Here is a 23,591-nt window from a genome sequence, read left to right on the forward strand (position 1 = left end):
TTGCTTGAAAACAATACGGCTACATTTTTCTTATGACTCACAGCAGAATCCTGTGAACTAGTTTTCATGTGATTAAAAACTAAAATATTACTAAAGTTTAACAAAACCTTTGAAAGCTGGTGTTTCGAATATGTATGGTAATCTAACAAATCATATATGTTATGACAGCAATTAACGGCATGAGTACAACAGTCAAAATTGCTTGTCACCTTATAAATAAACGTTCATTTCAATGTTAATTGCGAATGTATATCATTGTTGTTGTGCATTCAATTGATGTCTAATGCTTCTTCTTGCCTCCCGTTTACTCTGCAAGGAAATTTCTCCTCCCAAATTTCTATCAATTCGAGAACATCTTTTCTTTTGAGCCTATTCTCAACGATCGTTTTCAAGGCCTTAATATTATGATTGCTATGTGGGTCGTTAGCCCATCTAGTGATGACCATTTCTGCCAGGCCCTTTCCACCATTTGGTTTGCATGACTTTCGCATATCAGCCCCTTCAAAATGAGTAAAGTGGTCAAAAGCACTCACCAGATCTTCCGAACTCATACCTTCATGGTCCAGATGCCTATATATTTCGTTTGCTGTAGTGTAATCCATATCCTGAATTTCCAACATATCCCTGTATTTTAGAGGATTTTCCAAATTTTCACTGGTAGAAACACCTTAATTGAAGAGAAATCCTTATAACTTCTTATACGCTCGTTTGAATGCAAAGTTTCATGGTTAGTGAAAGTTATTGTTGGTTTAGAAATTGAATATTTTCTGAAATCTAATTACCTTGTCTGTTAACCTTTTGTAGAGTTAGAAGATTGTTAGAAATTTTCAATGATGTCGGAAATGTGAAAAAAATTTTATGTAGCTACTGAAACTCGGAAAGAAATCGCACAAAAGCGTGAGCGGTAAAATAAGGCAATTAATGCATAAATCTCAATATCCTTAATCTACTTTCTTTTATAGGCTTCCTGTTCTCATATATATATCTGGGAAAGCTCTCATCGTCGATGCCAATTATTAGTGGATCAAACTTTGAAAACATATAAGCAAGATATTTTATGGAATTGTATTGAAAATATGAGGAATTTTGGAGATTTACCAAGGAATTCTCAAACATTGCATTGTTTATCGACCTGCATGTACAGTTCACTATAAAATGTTCCTGATTTTAGATTTTACCTGAAGATGCCTGACAAAGGGGAAGAGAAATTTCACCTCCTTAATCTTTTTCAATGGAGACAAAGGGAGGGGGTTTAAGACAACAGTTCTCTTAAAAGTAATGTCTCTTTTGCAGGGATTTATTGCTATCGCTAATTGGGGGGGGGGGAGGTTCTTATTCATATATTCATGATATGCTGAGTTAATATCTTTTGAAATGTATTGTTATCAAGGGATTTATAACATGCATAAAAGAATAAGAGCCCCACCAATTAGCGATAGCAATACATCCCTGCTTTATTGGACTTTTTTTTATTTGGAGACAGTTTAGTTATAAAAAACAGCATCCTAATAAACTGATATCATCATCATCATCATGTCTTTTCGCGTTTTGTTACGCGGGATTTATAACATGCATATAAGAATAAGAACCCCACAAATTAGCGATAGCAATATGACCCTGCTCTTTTGAACTTTTTTTTCATTTCGAGAAAGTTTAGTTATAAAAAACAGCCTCTCAATAAAGTGATATGAATAGAATTGACAGATTTTTAATTAATACACATTAAAGTAAGACAGAAAAATTGTGATTGCTGTCTCATCGAATGTCGTACATCAAGAATGGTCAGTTTTTGAAATCAGCTGGTAGGTACATATTTTTTTGTTTCTGTGTTATTTAAACTGACATGATTTCAGCAAATTCTATTTTAAATTCTCTTGAGCTATATTTTCCCCCTTCCCTCGTGTCCTGTTGAATATTCTGTGTTCCTGTTTTCATTTAAAGCAAATGCTTTCGACAGATAATGTTAACAAGTTGTTTACTTTAGAATCACACGATGTTTTAGTTGCGATGATGGCGTCATTTATTTTAATTAAATAAAGTTAATTTTAGATTACTAGCTTTTAACACCAGCTTTTTTTACTGTTAAAGATTGCTTATTAGAATTTTTGGTCACATCTATTGATTTTAATCACAACATAACTGCTTGGTAAATTACGATCAGCCACTAAATAGTCTGCTCACGTATAGCGTAATATAAATTTACATGAAATCAATTTCCTGTTTAGGTCCAACAGAGTTTGGACAGACTGTTAGGGCAACTAATTGGTGAATATTTGCCAAGCTATGCTAGTTTCTGTTCTTTGGACTATTAAATATTGCCAAATCTTTAATACTGCATTGGAAATTTAGCTAACGACAATTGCATAATACAATTACCATAGGTTGATGAGAGCCCATTTCGAATCTTGATGAATTTTGCATCAACTTTGCCAGGAAAAGCATTTGAAAACATCTTGTAAATATCCTTTAATTTCTTACTTTCCACAGCTTTTCCATTAATCTCCAATAATCTATCTCCTCTTTTCAAGAGTTCTGTGCTTTCTTCAGAGGAAAATTGACCAACTTTCCAGATGAGAATGCGATCCTTCTCTTCAAAATTTCTTTCCTATGTTTTAAATGATTGAGCACAAAATTCTTTTTGGTAATCTTTATCGACTGCACTATGTGTTTAGTATATAACTGCTTATTTCTGATTTGCTCCCTTGTGTTTTCAGGAGTTTAGAACTCTGCTGAACAGAGTAAGCAAATAGAGTAATTAAAACAAAATTAACCATTAAAATATATCTAGTTTCTTTTTGTTTATCAAAACTTCTATTACGTTCTTACCTTAGAATAGAAATGACCAAGGTTAAGTTTTTCTATGAATTCTTTCGTTTTTTTTATTTTGAAGGTAACCACTGTACTTTTTGAATCATCTGGCCACTCTGATTCAAAACATGTCAAAGGATCATCTGGTTTTTTGGTATATATCCTAAACGTCATCTCCATGTTGTTGAATAACTCAGCGAGCTCGTTATGTTTAAGATTTCGTGTGTCGTGTTCGCCCACATTTGTTATCCAAACGTAAGGCATTATATTGGCATTTGCAGCAGAGTTGTTTTTCTCGACATGGCTTACAATGTGGTACCACTTGTTTGTCGATATATCCTGCTTGTGAACGTAACCTTTTAATTAGACTTGTCTTAAACGTCAGATCAAATTAAATCAGCCCAGCAAACAATATTCAAGAAAGTACATAAGACTTTTTACCATTAAATAGTAGATATTTTAATAGTATAAATTTTCTGAATGTAGTATAATTCAAGAGCAAAGCATTGCAATGAAAGACTGGTAAAATGTTGTTTACAGACCAGTAGCGTAGCTATGCCAGTAAGTTTGGTCGTGCTATATAAGTCTAACAATTAAAATAATTGATTCCAAAAGAAATAAATTATGATCAAATTAGAATAGCACGACCAAACTTTCTGTCTGGTGAGTCACATCTGCCAGGTTGAGACAGATAAAATTGACAAATAACCTAATATATTCGTGTTGTTCTATAACCCACAGGATAGTGTAAAAATAACTCAAATGAATGATGTGACTATAAAATGAGTCTGCCATATGAATTGCAATGATTCTGCAAAGGCAGAAGTTGTCAAGCAATTATAATAAAAGTTGACCTCAAATTAAAATACCTCAACTGAATGAATCTTTAGGCCCAGTTTGCTGTCTGAAGTATTTCTTTTTATAACATGTTCAACAGGCTCATTCCATGTAAGTAAATCTGGCCACATCAATATATTTCTTTGATCTTTTGTCAAATCATCCCATTTTATATCTGTCTCCATACTAGTTAAAACAGTAGAATTATCTCAAAACAAATAGACAAAAAAAGAATGTAATCCCTGAAGGCTTCATCATGGTTTACATTATATTTTTTCTTAAAGATACCACTATGCAAATGTTTTTCACAATAATTAATTATCCTTATTTCAATGTAAATTTCGTATTTACATTGTATTTTGATAGATTGAGCAAATAGAATAAGTCGTTCTTAGTAAGGAGCAAAGCACTATGCAACTGATGGTGTAATTCCAGTTGCAGGAAGAGAAGAAATAAAAATTTGACGTACAAGTAATACTCAAACTGATAATGGATGTGAGCCAAACTGTAAAAACAAAGATTTAGGTTTGTTTGTTACTTTCATGAACAAATTGATGAACTTTCCTATGGAACACCTTGTTTTCGACGAACATAGCTAACAACAAAAATTTTGCGGTCAAACGCTCCCTAGCATAATAATTTTTATCAAACGAGCTTTCAGCTCTCTTTCTACTGCCTTGAGTGGTTATAAGAGACACGCTTGTCTGGAAGTCAAATTACGTGTATTACTCGCGCGAGGTTACACGTTATGCAAGACTTGTAAAACAACATGTTTTTAACCGATATTTTTTTGATTTTGTTCAAAGAAAAACAATCGTAGCATCAAAGGTGATGATTCTTGATCTTTAGTCAGTAAATTATGATGTTTACTATTGAATACGTATTTTAAAATGGAAAATATCAATGGAAAATATTTTTGCCAAAGCTAAATTGCTACTACTATTATTTAGTTTAATGGTTGGCAATAAATTGCATTACTCTATTATGTTGACGTCACAACTTTCGACAGCCATTCTTGCATTGTTGTGCACACTTATGAAGGGTGGTTAGAAAATATCTGTTTGTAAGACTTAAATGTACCTTAACATCGCAAATTATTTAGCCTTGGAGTGTGTGTAACGGAATGTTATTTTTAGGCCATTACTTGATCACAGGTGAAGGCCTAATTATATCAGTAAACGACTATTATATCTATTCTTGATATCGGATCACGCATTTAGTCAACCGAAATTTTATGAACAGAAACAAAACATTGTTTTCTTGTAAGAATCAAATATAAAACGTGTTTTAACAAAAACTTATCATCATTAATGTTGACTACGTTGTTGTCTTATCTATGTATGCGAGTACGTGTAAATTTTGAGTAGTTTTTACTGATTACACAAGCAATTACACAAGCAATTTAAAGCACGTGAAATTCATTTTTTCACCAAAACGTAACATTTTCGAAATGTTTATGTTTCATCCAACAAATTCAGCTCCTTCTTTCTAAAGATTCAATTACATGTACCTGACACACATTAGACAGTGAAAAGGATATTTAAATGACATAGCTAATGCCTTTTGAATCAAATGAAAAAAATCAACTTAAGGTGTGCAAACACACTTGAGCATTTAATGAGATATTGCAATACAATCGTAAGACAATTAATAATCAGTGGTGTAGCCAGCCTGTAAATTTTGCTCCTGCTATGTAAATTGTAGCTTATTAACAAAATTCATTTCTTTAGAAATTTATTGTTTTTACAGTGAGTGAAACATAGCAGGACCGAATTTGCGGGCTGGCTTCGCCATTGTAAATAATAATACATGATGTGCTCTGTGTTTGTTCACTCAGATTGGATTTTATTTTTTAGAGCTATAATAGTGTTTCATACAGTCACTGTGTCTCACAACAAAGTTTTGTCTCTTGATTAAAGCCACTCACTTTTCATTGAAAAATTTTGTTGTTATAATCGCAAATAAATTATACGTTAGTAAATCAAATAACCATCTAGTGTAGGATATTACTTTTTAAACAATGGAAATATCAGATTTCTTTTCATCAAAAATTACATAAGTCAGGCAAAAAATATCAGCATTAAAAACAGCAAAGTTTTGTTATTTAAAATGTCTTTTAATGTGCTGCTAGGCAACTGTATTATGTAAATCATTGCATCAAGCAAAAGAGATCACAAATCAAAATTTACTATTTTCATGCATGATAACTAAACAGAATAAATAAATTCTTCAAAGATTTTTTCAGATAAAAATACTGATAATACAAGACCTTTCCTTGGCATATTACGTGAAAGCAAAAAAAGGATTAAACTAAAATTAAAGCTTTGGGGATTCCCCGATAAAAAAAAGGGGAGTTTAATAATTTCTTATAAATTGTTCACAACGGATAAGTACTTGAATGCCAAAAAATATATTTTTTACTGGATCAAAGTATTCAAACAATAAAATACAGCCCCCAGTGCGAGCATGGTAAAACCAGCAATGTTTGCATTATAGTTCGTATTATCAAAGGCTTAACTTACAATTATAAATCCAAAATAACAAAAGTCTGAAGACAACTTCCCGAATCTGCGATAATTTTACAGCGAAATGTTTCGTTATTGCGTTTAAAGTACGTTTATATATCAGTTATTCGTGTAAAGGTAAATGTAAAAGATTAATCACCAAAACAAATAATTTAAAGTGAGACAACATCTTCCTTCGGTAGTCAATATGACTTGATAACAACATAATGTTTTTTAAAAATTACCTTATGTTTTACTCTGAAATTTCTTTCTTGTCCTTTCCACGAGACTTTTGACTGTCTATACCACGTCGTACGTCTTCAATATTACCATCATATCGTTGTAAGATGCATTATCTAAAATTGCTGATCTCAATTGTTCCGATTGCAGAAGCTTAATCATCAAGAATTAATAGGGGATTTCCCAAGTGCTGTCAACTATTCTTGTCTAGTAATTTGTGTTAGCAATCTTCTAACGACAAAACACGCGTAGGCGTCGGGACATTAAAATCAACAGCAGGTCACTTATCGTATAGAATACTAGTCCTATTACGTCATTGGCTATAGTCGTTACGTAGAGAGAGCACTTTGCATGAATTAACCAGTTGTGTTGTACATGTGAGCCAGTGAGCACGCGTTGGTTATCGCTTTTCATGGACTTTACCCGCGACATTTTACCCGCAACAGTTAGATACACTTGTCCGCTTCTTAGTAGGGAGTTAAAACAAATGTGTAACCACTCAAATAAACCTGACGATTTCCTTTTGGTAATGACCTTAACAAAACCATGAGTGAGGCTAAATTGCCAGGCAAGTTGCTAACCCGCGATTTCACACCACGCTCACGTTTCGCACCACACAAAGCGAACTAATTTTTTCTCCAGAAAGGGGAAAGGGATCACTTCTCTCCCCGGTAACAACAATTTCGACAACCATCACCACCCTCAATGCAGTCAACATTTACAAAATTGCTAAAACCTGTCTTGCGTTATTTACGAATCATACGTTAATAGTATACAAAGATGACATATTGATTCTTGCAACAACTTATAAAAGATAAGCAAAAACGGTTATAGAAGCCATTAATTTGTTTTTCAAGTTTAAGTTTTGTTACTCACGTAGAAAAATCTTTCTTTATTCTGCAACAGAAAACTGTGATTTTGGGTTTTGAGTTAGACTCGACCACTATGAAAATACAAATAACCTCGCTCGGAAAAAATTTCCAAAATCATGCTCGAATTAGTGCACTTTCAAACTCAAAATGCACCATAAGCGAGGGTGTTCAAGTAATTGGCTTGCTAGTTTCCATCTTTCCTGCAGTAAGATATGGCGAGTGCCGTTTCAGATCAATTGAAAATAACAAAATACCAGAACTGAAACAATCTCGAGGGAACTTTGATGTGTGGCATATCTTTATCCTCAAAATCAGTTGACGAATTGAATTGGTGGCGGTCATCACAACCACACGCCACTCATTTCGTTCATACTCCATCGTACCAATTTTCGTGCTATAAATACTGGTTAATTCATGCGCAGTACTCTCTCTCCAACAACGCCTCTACTCCTCGATAATTACTAATAAAATTATAATTAAACTTCGACTTAAGAAAAGTCTCGTTAATTTCCTCTGTATATTGTAAACCAACTGTCTTTTCACAAACTTTCACAGCTTTATCCCACTTTCTTACAAACGCAATTTAATCTATGTCTTATTAAACAGCATTTTCAAACTCTGCTCCACTAATGAGACTTTTCATGCCCGAATAAAAAAACAATAGAACTCTATTCAAGCTCATCCCTCCTTAGCGTCCCAAAGAAAATAGTGTATTTTTGTCTCCCATTCACAGGCTGCCACTCCTTTTAAATCCGCACACAAATCAATCCTCTCTACAACGCTGCTTTCCCTCACCCCAATGTCGGATTTATCTTTCCCACTCCCCCACGAATCTCTTCATTTTTTCCCAAGTCTTTGAGATCTGGTGTTGTCTATTGAAACACGTGTCGGTGTTGCTCCGCGTCGTATGTGGGTCAAATTCCACGCCACTTACACACCAGAATCTCGGAAAACTTGGAGATCTCTCCTTTGACTAGAAAACGCTATGCTAACCCATTAATGTCAAGTATTTTTTCTCATACTAATTCCTCCAACCACCCTGCTTAGCCAGACTACTTCAAAATCATTTCATCCTGCTCCGACACATTCCTGATCCACGAAAGCCTCCTCATCTCCAAACTAAAACCTTCACTTCACACCTAAGGCAGCTCCATTTCCCTTTAAGCTTCTCTAGTATTAACAACTCACCTTTACTATACATCACATCGCACTAAAGCCTAGGCCACTCTATCGTCCATATATCGATGAAAATTAGAACGAAAACTGCCGCAACAAAAATCTTGAACGAAAACTGAACGAAAATTCAACTTCAGAAGGAGTGCCTTTTTCCCAGAAGAAGACATCTTTTCTTTTTTGCTTGTTTTGTCACTGCAAAGGCTAATTGAGTGAATCTAATATCGGCGTTTGATTGTCTTGTTAAATGCTTGCTTTCAACTTCAGGAGCACTTTTATGCCAGAAGAAGACACCTTTTCTTTTTTGCTTGTTTTGTAACTGCAAAGGCTGCTACATAGACACATCCAACAATAATACCGTTTACGTTTTAGCCGATCTTTGTAATCATTGCTTGCCATTTTACGTCGTGTTCGGCATGTATTTCGTGCACGAAGTTTCGTTTTGTTTTCGTTTTCGTAAACATAGACGATAGTGTGGCCTATGCTTTACACATCCACAGTAATCTGATACCTCTTACTATGTAAGTAAATAAATTGGAAGTTTGTAGGCGATGATTCTCCGTATAAAACAGTGCTTGATGCCCCAGAGAAGAGCATTAATATATGTAGTGAAATAAGCATATATACATATAATTCTTGTTAACTTCTTAATTAGTCTAAAGATGTCTTGAGTTAATACAAAACGTTACTCTTTTCATAAATTTCACAAAACTATATTGTTTATGGCTATGTTGAAAATAATACGTTGGGTTCTAAGATTTATATTGAGTACCCTCAAATTGGTGAAGGAATTCAGTGATTTATAACATAACCTGTAAATATTGAAGCGTTTTTTAAGTTCACGTTTGTATAATGTAGAAATTTACAGATAATTACTTATACAGTTGCTTGAAAACAATAGGCCTACATTTTTTTATGACCAACAGCAGAATATTGTCTAAAATAAATCCTGTGAATTAGTTTTCTTGGGATTAAGAACTAAAATACTATTGAAGTTTAACAAAACCTTTGAAAGCTGGTGTTTCGAATATGTATGGTAATCTAAGAAATAATATATGTCGACAGCAATTAACGGCATGAGTGCAACAGGCGAAATTGCTTATATGCTTGTTTTAGTATGTCACCCTATAAATAAACGTTTATTTCAATGTTAATTGCGAATGTATATCATTGTTGTTATGTATTCAATTGATGTCCATTGCTTCTTCTTGCCTCCCGTTTACTCTGCGAGGAAATTTCTTCTCCCAAATTTCTATCAATTCGAGAACATCTTTTCTTTTGAGCCTATTCTCAACGATCGTTTTCAAGGCCTTAATATTATGATTGCTATGTGGGTCGTTAGCCCATCTAGTGATGACCAATTTTGCCAGGCCCTTTCCACCTCTTGGTGTGCATAACCTTCGCATCTCAGCCCCATCAAAGCTGTAAAATAGTCAAAAGCACTCACCAGATCTTCTGAACTCATATCTTCATGGTCCAGATATCTATATATTTCGTTTGCTGTAGTGTAATCCATATCCTGAATTTCCAACATATCTCTGTATTTTGGAGGATTTTCTCCAGTAACGTCAAGCTGTGAAGTGCTTTCCAAATTTTCACTGGCAGAGGCACCTTAATTGAAGAGAAATCGTTATAACTTCTTATACGCTCGTTTGGATGCAAATTGCATGGTTAGTGAAAGTTTTTGTTGGTTTAGAAATTGAATATTTTTTGAAATCTAATTACCTTGTCTGTTAACATTTTGTAGAGTCAGAAGACTGTTAGAAATTTTCAGTCATGTCGGAAATGTAAACACAATTCTATGTAACTACTGAAATTCAGAAAGAATTCGCACAAAAGCGTGAGCGGTTCCATAAGGCAATTAATGCATAAATCTCACTATCCTTAATCTACTTTCTTTTATATGCTTCCGGTTCTCATGTATATATCTAGGTAAGCTCTTATCGTCGATACCAATTTTTAGTGAATCGAACTTTAAAAACATATAAGCAAGATATTTTATGGAATTGTCAATATTGTTGCCAATGAGGTGCCAGGCGGAAACGGATTCTCAATATAAATATTATAGCCCGACAAATATTTTTAAACATAGTCATAAACAATTTGGTTTTATAAAAATTGTTAAAAGAGTGACGTCTTTACTCAAGACATCTTCAGACTAATTAAGAAGTTAACAAGAATATAGATGTATATAGAGCTATTTACATAGTTTGAGGTATCAGGTTACTGTGAATGTGTAAGTGTGATGTGATGTATTGTGTGATGTAAGTGTGATGTAAGTGTGATGTATTGTTAGGGCGAGGTGTTGAGACTAGAAAAGCTTAAGAGGGATGGAGCTGCCTTGGGTGTTAAGTGAAGCTTTTTGTTTGGAGATGAGGAAGCTTTCGTGGATCATGAGGTCGAATGTGTCGGAGCAGAATGAGATGATTTTAAAATCGTCTGGCGAAACAGAGTGGTTGGAGGAGTTACTATGAGAAAGAATACTTGACATTAATGGGTTAGTATAGCGATTTCCAGTCAAAGGAGAGATCCCAAAGTGTTCCGAGATTCTGGTGTGTAAGTGGCGTGTGGTTTGACCCACATACGACGCGGAACAGCATCGACACGTGTATAAATAGACAACAAAAGATCTCAGAGACTTTGGAAAAAATGAAGAGATTCGTGGGGAGTGGGAAAGATAAATCTGACATTGAGATGAGAGAAAGCAGCGTTGTAGAGAGGATTGATTTGTGTGCGGATTTGTAAGGAGTGACAGCCTGTGAATGAGAGACAGAAATACACTATTTTCTTTGGGACAGTAGGCATAGGTGGTTTCTATTCGAATTTTGTGTCAAGGAAATGACGGACAATGTGGTCGAACATATTAGTTGGATAGCAATTGAGTTTGAGCAGTTTTCTGGTGGTTTCAATTTGGGCATGAAAAGTCATATAATTAGAGCAGGGTTTAAAAAAGCGGTGTAATAGGCCAGAGATTAAGTTGCGTTTGTAAGAAAGTGGGATAAAGCTGTGAAATTTTTTAAAAAGACCGGTGAATGTGCGTTTAAGATATAAAGAGGTGGTGAATTTGTCGTTTGAGCGGTAAATTTCAATGTCTAAAAACGGTAGTCGTCCATTATTTTCCGTCTTAGAGGTAAAAGTGATGTTGGGGTGTTGATGATTATTGTAGTCTAAAAAGAGAGGAACGTGATCAAGTGATTTAAAAGGAGAAAGCAAACATCGACATATCGTCTGTTTCTTTATTTATACATATCGTCGTATGTGGGTCAAACCACACGCCACTTACACACCAGAATCTCGGAACACTTGGGGATCTCTCCTTTGACTGGAAAACGCTATATTAACCCATTAATATCAAGTATTCTTTCTCATTGTAACTCCTCCATCCACCCTGCTTCGACATATGATTTTAAAATCATCTCATCCTGCTCCGACATATTCGACCTCATGATCCACGAAAGCCTCCTCATCTCCAAACTAAAACCTCAACTTAACACCCAAGGCAGCTCCATCTCTCTAAAGCCTTTCTAGTCTCAACACCTCACCCTAACAATACATCATACTTACATCACACTTACATCACACTTACATCACAAAATACATCCCATTACACTTACACATTCACAGTAACCTGATACCTCAAACTATGTAAATAGCTCTATATATATCAATATTCTTGTTAACTTCTTAATTAGTCTGAAGATGTCTTGAGTAAAGACGAAACGTCACTCTTTTAATAATTTTTATAAAACCAAATTGTTTATGACTATGTTTAAATATATTTGTCGGGCTCTAATATTTATGGATTGTCTTGAAAATTTGAGGAATTTTGTAGATTTACCACTGAATTCTCAAACATTGCATTGCCGGCATGCAGAAAGTTTTGGCAAAATCAAAAAAAGGAAATTGTCAAAAAATTTTCAAGGTTTAACTCAACTTCCAGAACTAAATTCCTGCCACTGTTCAGAGGTTTCTCTTGTAAAACAAGAGTACGAAAAAGTTTGGTGTACAATGAAAGTCAAACCTCTCAAAATGTTTTCCCTAGGCTCGTATATAATATACCCTTAATATACCTTAGCAATTTGTTTTTCAGGGAATAAGCTTTATTACTAGCATTTGCCTGGTATTTTATTATAATGTAATCGTTTTCGTTTCACTTAAAAACTTACCCCAACTTTTAGCCATTTTTTCCTATTTTAACGATCATTTACCTGCTAATAATTTACGTTCCGATTTTGGAGTATTTGTGTAACCTTCATTACTTTTGCTCTCCATATTTATAAATTTTTTGATTCTTTTTATATCTGAATTACAAAACATAAAGAAATTATCAGAAATAATATATTACTTGCTGTCTCTAATTCAAACCCTCAAATGTCACAAACCACTTATCGCATATTCAAGTGTATTCAAATATAGACCACACAACATGTATGATTACTACTGCTGACAAATCATTTGATTAAATATAGCCAGGCATTTAAAATTAGAATAACATTTCCACCTTCCGGGTATCTAGACACAATGTATGTTATTTTGATTTTACTGAAATCATACAATTAATTACTTCAATGGTTTTACGGCCAAAACCTGACCAAAATAATAAAAACAGTGTACTCTTACTAGAAGTTGCAAAAACTTTTTCTGAGCCATCAAATTTTTGTTCATTTCTTACTTGTCCATCTTGTCCAATAGTTTCTTTCACGGGTTTGATAAAATTGTTTAATTCTACGTTGCCGGTACAAACTTCAAAAAGGAAAAATTTTCTTGGTAAGATTTTTGTATTATATTAATCCAGGCGTTGTCTTCAAAATTTTTTGCAAGCAGGGATGCACACTACAGGTAGTGTGATGCCTCTCCCCCATAATTTCTGAGCTATGTCTTGTATACTTAACGAAAAAAGCTGGTTTTGCAAAAACCAGAAAAAAAATTTGTTTAAAAATTTGGTATTTTGACAGACTATCGATATCAAACACACAAAACAAACACAGCACAATTTAAGCAGAGAATATAATTTTAAATTTTGTGATAGTATAAACAACATGGAATCAGATGTGTTCCTTTTCGCAGTCATGTGTCGTGGGTAGCAAATCGTTGGAAGGGAAAAGTGTTTTATATGATAAGTAGAATGAGAGAAATTTTTGTTTATCGATCTGCATGTACAGTTCATATTAATATGTTCCTGATTTTAGATTTTACCTGAAGACACCGGTTAAAGGGAGGAGAGAAATTTCACCTGCTTACTCTATTTTAATGGAGACAAGAGGAGGGGGCTTAAGACAACAGTTCCCTTAAAAATAATGTCTCATTCGCAGGGATGTATTGCTATCGTTAATTGGGGGGAGGCTCTTACTCATATATTCATGATACGCTGAATTAATATCTTTTGAAATGTATTATTATCAAGGGATTTATAACAAGCATATAAGAATAAGAGCCCCACCAATGAGCGATAGCAAAACATCCCTGCTCTTTTGGACTTTTTTTCATTTCGAGACAGTTTAGTTATAAAAAACAGCATCTCAATAAATTGATATGAATAGAATTGACAGAGCTTCAATTACTACACATTGAAGTAAGACAGAAAAATTGTGATTTGTTGTCTCATCGAATGTTGTACAACACAAATCGTCAGTCTTTGAAATCAGCTGGTAGGTACATAGTTTTTTGTTTCTGTTTTAGTTAAACTGACATGATTTCAGCAAATTCTGTTTTAAATTCTCTTGAGCTAGATTTCCCCCCTTCCCCTGTGTCCTGTTGATTTTTCTGTGTTCCTGTTTCCATTTAAAGCAAATGCTTTTGACAGATAATGTTAACAGGTTGTTTACTTTAACATCACACGATGTTTTAGTTGTAATAATAGCGTCACTGATTTTAATTAAATAAAGTTAAATTTAGATTACTAGCTTTTAACACCAGCTTTTTTTACTGTTAACGTTATACAAGGGTTTCGTGGCAAAAAACTGTTAAATAAAGATTGCTTATTAGAATTTTTGGTCACATCTATTGATTTTAATCGCAACCTAACTGCTTGGTAAATAATGATCAGACACTAAATAGTCTGCTCACGTATAGCGTAATATAAATTTACATGAAATCAATTTCCTGTTTATGTCCAACAAAGTTTGGACAGATTGTTAGGGCAACTAATTGGTGAATATTTGTCAAGCCATGTTAGTTTCTGTTCTTTGGACTATTAAATATTACAGAATCTTTAATACTGCATTGGAAATTTAGCTAACGCAAATTGCATAATACAATTACCATTGGTTTTATTGCCTATCGTAGTTTCATTTGATGAAATCCCATGTCGAATCTTGATGATTTTTGCATCAACTTTGCCAGGAAAAGCTTTAGAAAACATCTTGTAAATATCCTTTAATTTCTTACTTTCCACAGCCTTGCCATTGACCTCCAATAGTCTATCTCCTCTTTTCAAGAGTTCTGTGCTTTCTTCAGAGGAAAATTGACCAACTTTCCAGATGAGAATGTGATCCTTCTCTTCGCAATCCCTTCCTATGTTTTAAATAATTGAGCACAAAATTCTTTTTGGTAATCTTTATCGATTACACTACGTGTTTAGCAATTAACTTCTTATTTATTATTTGCTCCCTTGTCTTTTAGGAGTTTAGAACTCTGCTGAACAGAGTAAGAAATAGAGTAGTTAAAACAAAATAAACCATAAATATATACCTAGTGTCGTTTTGTTAATGGAAAAACGTCTTTTACGTTCTTACCCTTGAATAGAAATGACCAAGGTTAAGTTTTTCTATGAATTCTTTCGGTTTTTTTATTTTGAAGGTAACCACTGTACTTTTTGAATCATCTGGCCACTCTGATTCAAAACATGTCAAAGGATCATCTGGTTTTTTGGTATATACCCTAAACGTCATCTCCTTATTGTTGAATAACTCAGCGAGCTCGTTGTGTTCAAGATTTCGTGTGTCTTGGTCGCCCACATTTGTGATCCAAAGGTAAGGCATTATATTGGCCTTTGCAGCAGAGTTGTTTTTTTCGACATGGCTGACAATGTGGTACCACGTGTTTGTCAATTTATCCTGATTGTGAAAGTAAGCTTTTAGTTAAATTTATCTTAAACTTTAGAACAAATTAAATAAGCCCAGCAAACAATATCCAAGTAAGTACATAAGATTTTTTACAATTAAATAGTGGATATTATATAGTATAAATTTTCTGAATGTAGTACAATTCAACAGCAAAGCATTGCAATGAAAGACTGGTAAAATGTTGTTTACAAACCAGTAGCGTAGCTATGCCAGTAAGTTTGGTCGTGCTATATAAATCTAAAATTATAAACAATTTCTTCCAAAAGAAATAAATTATGATCAAATTAGAATAGCACGACCAAACTTTCCGTCTGGTGAGTCACATCTGCCAGAGTGAGACAGATAAAATTGACAAATAACCTAATATATTCGTGTTATTCTATAACCCACAGGATAGTGTAAAAATAAGTCAAATAAATGATGTGACTATAAAGTGAGTCTGCCATATGAATTGGAATTATTCTGCAAAGGCAGAAGTTGTCAAGCAATAGTGATAAAAGTTGACCTCAAATTAAAATACCTCAAGTGAATGAAACTTTAGGCCCAGTTTGCTGTCTGGAGTATTTCTTTTTATAACATGTTCAACAGGCTCATTCCATGTAAGTAAATCTGGCCACATCAGTATATTTCTTTGATCTTTTGTCAAATCATCCCATTTTATATCTGTCTCCATACTAATTATAACAGTAGAATTATCTCAAAACAAATAGACAAAAAAAATGTAATCCTTGAAGGCTTCATCATGGTTTACATTATAATTTTCAAAAAAATACCACTATGCAAATATTTTTCACAATAATTAATTATCATTATTTCAATGTAAATATCGCGTTCGTGTGTACATTGTATTTTGATAGATTGAGCAAATTGAATAAGTCTTTCTTAGTAAGGAGCAAAGCACTATGCAACTGATGGTGTAATTCCAGTTGCAGGAAGACAAGAAATAAAAATTTGACGTACAAGTAATACTCAAACTGATAATGGATGTGAGCTAAACTGCAAAAAGCAAGTTTTAGGTTTGTTCGTTACTTTCATGAATACATTGATGAAATTTCCTATGGAACATGTCGTTTTCTTACGAACATAGCTAACAACAAAATTTTTGCAGTCAAACGTTCCCTAGCATAATAATTCTTATCAAACGAGCTTTCAGCTCTTTTTCTACTGCCTTGACTGGTTATAATAGACACGCTTATCTGGAAGTCAAATTACGTGTATTACTCCCGCGAGGTTACACGTTAGGCGAGACACTTAAAACAACATGTTTTTAACTTAGATTTTTTTGATTTTGTTCAAAGAAAAACAATCGTATATAATGTTGACATGAATAATGTTCATGTATTCTTACAATAACAAATTTCGATTGTTATTTTATGTTTGTGTTTGTGAACACAACATAAAATAACAATCGAAATTTTATTAACACAAACAAAACATTGTTTTCTTGTAAGAAACAAATATAAAACGTGTTTTAACAAAAACTTATCATCATTAATGTTGACTACGTTGTTATCTTATTTATGTATGCGAATACGTGTAAATTTTGACTAGTTTTTACTGATTACAGAAGCAATTACACAAGCAATTTGAAGCTCGTTAAATTCATTTTTTCACGAAAATGTAACATTTTTAAAATGTTTATGTTTCATCCAAAAAATTCAGCTCCTACTTTATAAAGATTTAATTACATGTATCTGACACACATTAGAGAGTGGAAAGGATATTTAAATGACATAGCTAATGCCTTTTGAATCAAATGAAAAAATCAACTTAAGGTGTGCAAACACACTTGAGCATTTAATGAGATATTGCAATACAATCGTAAGACAATTAATAATCAGTGGTGTAGCCAGCCTGTAAATTTTGGTCCTGCTATGTAAATTGTAGGCTATTAACATAGTTCATTTCTTTAGAAATTTATTGTTTTTACAGTGAGTGAACACGAACAAATTAACATAGCAGGACCGAATTTGCGGGCTGGCTTCGCCATTGTAAATAATAATACATGATGTGCTCTGTGTTTGTTCGCTCAGATTGGATTTTATTTTTTAGAGCTATAATAGTGTTTCATACAGTCACTGTGTCTCACAACAAAGTTTTGTCTCTTGATTAAAGCCACTCACTTTTAATTGAAAAATTTTGTTGTTATAATCGCAAATAAATTATACTTTAGTAAATCAAACAACCATCTAGTGTAGGATATTACTTTTTAAACAATGGAAATATCAGATTTCTTTTCATCGAAAATTACATAAGTCACGCAAAAAATGTCAGCATTAAAAACACCAAAGTTTTGTTATTTAAAATGTCTTTTAATGTGCTGCTAGGCAACTGTATTATGTAAATCATTGCATCAAGCAAAAGAGATCACAAATCAAAATTTACTATTTGCATGCATGATAACTAAACAGAATAAATTCTTCAAAGATTTTTCCAGATAAAAATACTGATAATACAAGACCTTTCCTTGGCATATTACGTGAAAGCAAAAAAAGGATTAAACCAAAATTAAAGCTTTGGGGATTCCCCGATAAAAAAAGGGGAGTTTAATAATTTTTTAAAAATTGTTCACAGCGAATAAGTGCTTGAATATCAAAAAATATATAAGTTACTTAATCAAAGTATAAAACAATAAAATACAGTTCCTAGTGCGAGCATGGTAAACCAGAAATGTTTGCATTATAGTTCGTAATATCAAAGGCTTAAATTACAATTATATATTCAAGATAACAAAAGTCTGAAGGCAACTTGCCGACTCTGCGATAATTTTACAGCGAAATGTTTCGTTATTACGTTTAAAGTACGTTTATATATCAGTTATTCGTGCAAAGGCAAATGTAAAAGATTAATCACCAAAACAAATAACTTAAAGTGAGACAACATCTCCCTTCGGTAGTTAATATGACTTGATAACAACATAATGTTTTTTAAAAAGTACCTTACGTTGTATTCTGAAATTTCTTTATTGTGCTTTCCACGAGACTATTGACTGCCTATACCACGTCATACGTCTTAAATACTGACATCATATTGTTGTAAGATGCATTATCTTGAATTGCTGATCTCAATTGTTCCGATCATCCAGACCTCATAGGGGATTTCCCAAGTGCTGTCAACTATTTCTTGTCAACTCATTTGTGTAAGCAATCTTCTAAAGACTAAACACGCGTAGGCGTCATGACATTAAAATCAACAGCAGGTCACTTCTCGTATAGAATACTAATTCTATTACGTTATTAGCTATAGTCGTTACGTAGGTAGGAGATAGAGCACTGTGCATGAATTAACCAGTTGTGCTGTACATGTGAACCAGTGAGCACGCGTTGGTTATCGCTTGCCATGGATTTTGGACTTTTTGGATTGGAAGAAGTTCCCTATAAAGCAGATTTCCGCTTCCACGAAGTGCGAAGTATTTTGCTTAAAATTTGATGTAGCGCATGCGCAGTTCTATTCTTTCAGTTGTCTTCTGACTCTGCGCATGCGCCTCATCAAATTTCACGCAGAAAACTCCGCACATCGTGTAAGTCGAAATCTACCTTTACCTTGGAATTTAAGAAGCTAAGTTTCTTTGGTCTATAGTAGTATTTACGCTTTGATTTTTTATTGAAAATATGTCTGCCTGCGAGCTTACTCTTGACGCCAAACAAATCGTGTTTTAAACTGAAAGCTCTGCAGTACAATATACCATGGCAGAAACCAAATTACTACAAGACACAAGGTTGTAAAGCACTTAGTAATTTAATTACGAGTAATTTCTTGAATTGCTGACGGTTGGTAAGTTTATAACTATGCTTGATTACAACAACTTTAAATTTTAAATCCATCGCATGTATATTTGGATAGCTATAACAGACACAAATGTCCAATACACCGGTGACATATTTTATTGTTGACTGCGGAGAACGTTGATTCATAGAGCATATTCAAGTGGGCAAACGTATACGTAGAAATAAAGATTTGATAATTTAACATCGACTTCTTTCAAAATTTTCCAAGCAAAAAAATGTTTTTTTAAACCCACGACTTTACCCGCGACATTTTAGCCGCAACATTTTAGCCGCAACAGTTAGATACACTCGTCCGCTTCTTAGTAGGGAATTAAAACAAATGTGTAACCACTCAAATAAACCTGACGATTTCTGTTTAGTAATGACCTTAACAAAACCATGAGAGAATCTAAATTGCCAGGCAAGATGCTAACCCGCGATTTCACACCACGCTCACGTTTTGCGCCACACAAAGCGAACTAATTTTTTCTCCAGAAAGGGGAGGGGTTACTTCTCTCCCCGGCAACAACAATTTCGACAACCATTTCGCCCTCAATTCAGACAACATTTACAAAATTGCTGAAACCTGTCTTGTGTTATTTACGAATCATACTTTAATAGTATACAAAGATGACATATTGATTCTTGCAACAACATACAAAGATGCGAAAAAACGGTTATAGAAGCCATTAAATTGTTTTCAAGTTTAGGTCTATTCACGTAGAAAAATCTTTCTTCATCCCGCAACAGAAAACTGTGATTTTGGGTTTTGAGTTAGACTCGACCACTATGAAAATACAAATAACCTCGGAAAAATTTTCCAAAATCATGCTCAAATTTCTGCTCTTTCAAACTCAAAATGCACCAAACTATTCAAGCTCATGACTCCTTAGCGTCGCAAAGAAAATAGTGTATTTTTGTCTCCCATTCACAGGCTGTCACTCCTTACAAATCCGCACACAAATGAATTGTCTCTACAACGCTGCTTTCCCTTACCTCAATGTCGGATTCCCACTCCCCCCCGAATCTCTTCATTTTTTCCCAAGTCTCTGAGATCTGGTGTTGTCTACTTAAACACGTGTCGATGCTGTTCCGCGTCGTATGTGGGTCAAATTCCACGCCACTTACACACCAGAATATCGGAAAACTTGAGGATCTCTCCTTTGACTGGAAAACGCCATACTAAACCTTTAATGTCAAGTATTTTTCTCATACTAATTCCTCCAACCACCCTGCTTAGCCAGACTATTTCAAAATCATTTCATCCTGCTCCGACACTTTCGTGTTCCACGAAAGCCTTCTCATCTCCAAACTAAAGCCTTCACTTTACACCCAAGGCAGCTCCATCCCCCTTTAAGCTTTTCTAGTCTTAACAACTCACCGTAACTATTCATTGCATCGCACTTAAGCCTAGGCCACTCTATCGTCCATATATCGACGAAAATTAGAACGGAAACTGCCGCAACAAAAATCTTGAACGAAAACTCAACGAAAATTTCGTTTTCGTGCATATTTGAAGAGTTGAACTTTTCACCATTTTTGTTAACAAAAACGCATGCAATTGGCTAATAATCTAAAACTTTCTACACAAAGATGGCGGGTGGCATGAGGTTTTAATAAATTTGATGCGAGAAAAAGCAATTTGTCGTTATTTGCAGGTATTTTATGAGTATGTTTTCTTTGTCGATTGTCGTAACTCATCAATCAAATTGTTAAATCCCAGCCAATCACGTCGTTTATTAAATGGGTGAATCTAGTATCGGCGTTTGATTGTCTTGTTAAATGCTTGCTTTCAACTTCAGGAGTACCTTTATGCCAGAAGAAGACACCTTTTCTTTTTTGCTTGTTTTGTCACTGCAAAGGCTACTACATAGACACATCCAACAATAATACCGTTTACGTTTTAGCCGATCTTTGTAAACATGCTTGCCATTTTACGTCGTGTTCGGTATGTATTTCATGCACGAAGTTTCGTTTTGTTTTCGTTTTCGTTTTCGTGCATATAGACGATAGTGTGGCCTAGGCTTTACACATCCACAGTAATCTGATAACTCTAACCATGTAAATAAATAAATTGGAAGTTTATATGTGATGATTCTCCGTATAAAACAGTGCTCGATGCCCGAGAGCAGAGCGTAAATATATGTAGTGAAATAAGTATAATACATATAATTCTTGTTAACTCCCTAATTAGTCTGAAGATATCTTGAGCCAATACGAAACGTCACTCTTTTAATAAATTTCACAAAACCAAATTGTTTATGGCTACGTTGAAAATAATATGTTGGGCTCTAATATTTATATTGAGTACCCTTAAATTGGTGAAAAAATTTGGTGATTTATAACATGAACTGTTTTTAAGGGGAGCGTTTTTTTGAGTTTCACGTTTATATAAGATTGAAATTTACAGATAATTACTCATACAGTTGCTTGAAAACAATACGCCTAATAAACTGACAGCAGAATATTGTCTAAAATAAATCCTGTGAATTAGTTTTCCTGGGATTAAAAAGTAAAATACTACTGAAGTTTAACAAAACCTTTGAAAGCTGGTGTTTCGAATATGTATGGCAATCTAACAAATCATATCTGTCGACAGCAAGTAACGGCATGAGTGCAGCAGGCGAAATTGTTTATATGCTTGTTTTAGTAAGTTAATTACGAATGTATATCAGCGTTGTTATGTATTCAATTGATGTCAAATGCTTCTTCTTGCCTCCCGTTTACTCTGCGAGGAAATTTCTTCTCCCACTTTTCTAACAATTCGAGAACATCTTTTCTTTTGAGCCTATTCTCAACGATCGTTTTCAAGGCTTTAATATTATGATTGCTATTTGGATCGTTAGCCCATCTAGTGATGACCATTTCTGCCAGGCCCTTTCCACCATTTGGTTTGCATGACTTTCGCATATCAGCCCCTTCAAAATGAGTAAAGTGGTCAAAAGCACTCACCAGATCTTCCGAACTCATATCCTCATGGTCCAGATGCCTATATATTTCGTTTGCTGTAGTGTAATCCATATCCTGAATTTCCAACATATCTCTGTATTTTGGAGGATTTTCTCCAGTAACGACAAGCTGTGAAGTGCTTTCCGAATTTTCACTGGCAGAAGCACCTTAATTGAAGAGAAATCCTTATAACTTCTTATACGCTCGTTTGGATGCAAAGTTGCATGGTTATTAAAGTTAATGCTGGTTTAGCAATTGCATATTTTCTGAAAGCTAATTACCTTGCCTCAGTTGAAAATTTGCCGTCTCCGGTTCATAATTGTCACCCATAACTTCCGAACTTCTGTAAGAGAAAATTCAAGGGACGCTTACTTTCTTACGAAAAAATTGCATTAGATTTTTAATTTTTCAAGGTTTTACCAGTAGACTAAACTGCAATGATCAGGGGCAGATCTAGGAGATTATGAAAGAGGGGACCGAACTCTTTGTATTAGTTTGAAAACTGAAACTTGTTCAATTTGTTGGGGTTTTTCTAGCGAAAGGGGGGCTACTTCGCCTCCTCATATCAGCCGCTGATGATAAATTTTGATAACCATATTCATTTAAAAGAAGAACGAAGAATAAAATGTTTGAAAGACATGGACAAAGATGATTTTCCTCTGGACAGTTTTAATTGTACATTATGCTGCCCATGTTGTTTACATTATTACGAAAATATTTACCAGTAATTTTCTTTATTATATGTTTGTAATTGATGATCGTCCAGGTTAATAAAGTCCTGAGAAGGACTGTTTTTGTTGTTGTAGACTGACGTTTCGACAACCTTAGCGGTAGTCATCTTCAGAGTCATTTGACCTGGACGATCATCAATTACAAACATATAACGATACTCCCGGGTTCAAACCATTTACTTTAATTTTCTTTATGTTAGTCATGGCGGTAAGTTAGGATAATTCACGCGAGTTGCATTTTCTAGACCTATTTTGCACGTAGAATCCGAATCCGGCTGTTATTTAAACTGACAAGGCTGCATCAAAGAGTTATTGCTTGATATGACGTAATTTAGCCTCCATCATTTGTGAAATTCTTATTTCGAAAATTTTAAGTCGTTGTTGAAACGAATGCATGCAAAAAAGGTCTACAGGACCGATTTTTTAAAGTAACATTCACTCGACTAGGTTTTTATTACACAACAAATTATACTTGAAGCCTTGGTTAACTATTTGGTACGTGATCTCCCCGTTATACAGATATGTTATAGTAAATGTATTGCAATTCTTAAGGCCCGTTCACACAATCCGATTTCGTCGGATCCGAAATATAAAGTGAGCTTCCGACAGTCGGATCCGTCAATCTAAAAAATTGGATGGAAATAGA

The 23,591-nt window shown here is 34.1% G+C and overlaps 2 protein-coding genes across 10 annotated transcripts in view; both read right to left on the reverse strand.

Annotated features, from left to right (window-relative positions):
- LOC124433953 lies at window positions 1-18,595 on the reverse strand. 7 transcript variants are annotated; one of them, XM_046983821.1, is made up of 8 exons: window positions 18,437-18,595; window positions 16,019-16,172; window positions 15,169-15,489; window positions 14,696-14,947; window positions 13,055-13,177; window positions 12,643-12,735; window positions 9,960-10,045; window positions 1-611 (listed from the first exon to the last, which is right to left on the reverse strand). In XM_046983821.1, exons 4-8 carry the CDS (start codon window positions 14,793-14,795, stop codon window positions 270-272), a joined length of 744 nt encoding a protein of 247 aa, XP_046839777.1. In that variant the 5' UTR covers window positions 14,796-14,947; window positions 15,169-15,489; window positions 16,019-16,172; window positions 18,437-18,595; the 3' UTR covers window positions 1-269. The 7 variants fall into 7 exon arrangements, with proteins under 7 accessions (XP_046839777.1, XP_046839773.1, XP_046839775.1 ...); XM_046983817.1 differs by lacking the exons at window positions 9,960-10,045; window positions 12,643-12,735; window positions 13,055-13,177; window positions 14,696-14,947 and adding an exon at window positions 2,377-2,605 and having other exon boundaries at window positions 1-667; XM_046983819.1 differs by lacking the exons at window positions 9,960-10,045; window positions 12,643-12,735; window positions 13,055-13,177; window positions 14,696-14,947 and adding an exon at window positions 2,377-2,605 and having other exon boundaries at window positions 1-667; window positions 18,442-18,592.
- The window catches only part of LOC124433954, a 19,319-nt gene continuing 4,776 nt past the window's right edge, over window positions 9,049-23,591 (reverse strand). For 2 of the 3 annotated variants that reach the window (XM_046983824.1, XM_046983822.1), the window contains 2 exons: window positions 22,496-22,557; window positions 21,420-22,381 (listed from right to left, as the gene is read on the reverse strand). In XM_046983824.1, coding sequence (XP_046839780.1) covers window positions 21,954-22,381; window positions 22,496-22,544 — 477 coding nt within the window. In that variant the 5' untranslated portion in view covers window positions 22,545-22,557 and the 3' untranslated portion in view covers window positions 21,420-21,953. Of the gene's footprint in view, window positions 9,597-21,419; window positions 22,382-22,495; window positions 22,558-23,591 lie in introns of those variants that run through there. The other variant, XM_046983823.1, reaches the window with a different exon arrangement.

The sequence above is a fragment of the Xenia sp. Carnegie-2017 genome, unplaced genomic scaffold (genome assembly GCF_021976095.1).
Source record: "Xenia sp. Carnegie-2017 unplaced genomic scaffold, XeniaSp_v1 HiC_scaffold_14, whole genome shotgun sequence".
Taxonomy (NCBI): domain Eukaryota; kingdom Metazoa; phylum Cnidaria; class Anthozoa; order Malacalcyonacea; family Xeniidae; genus Xenia; species Xenia sp. Carnegie-2017.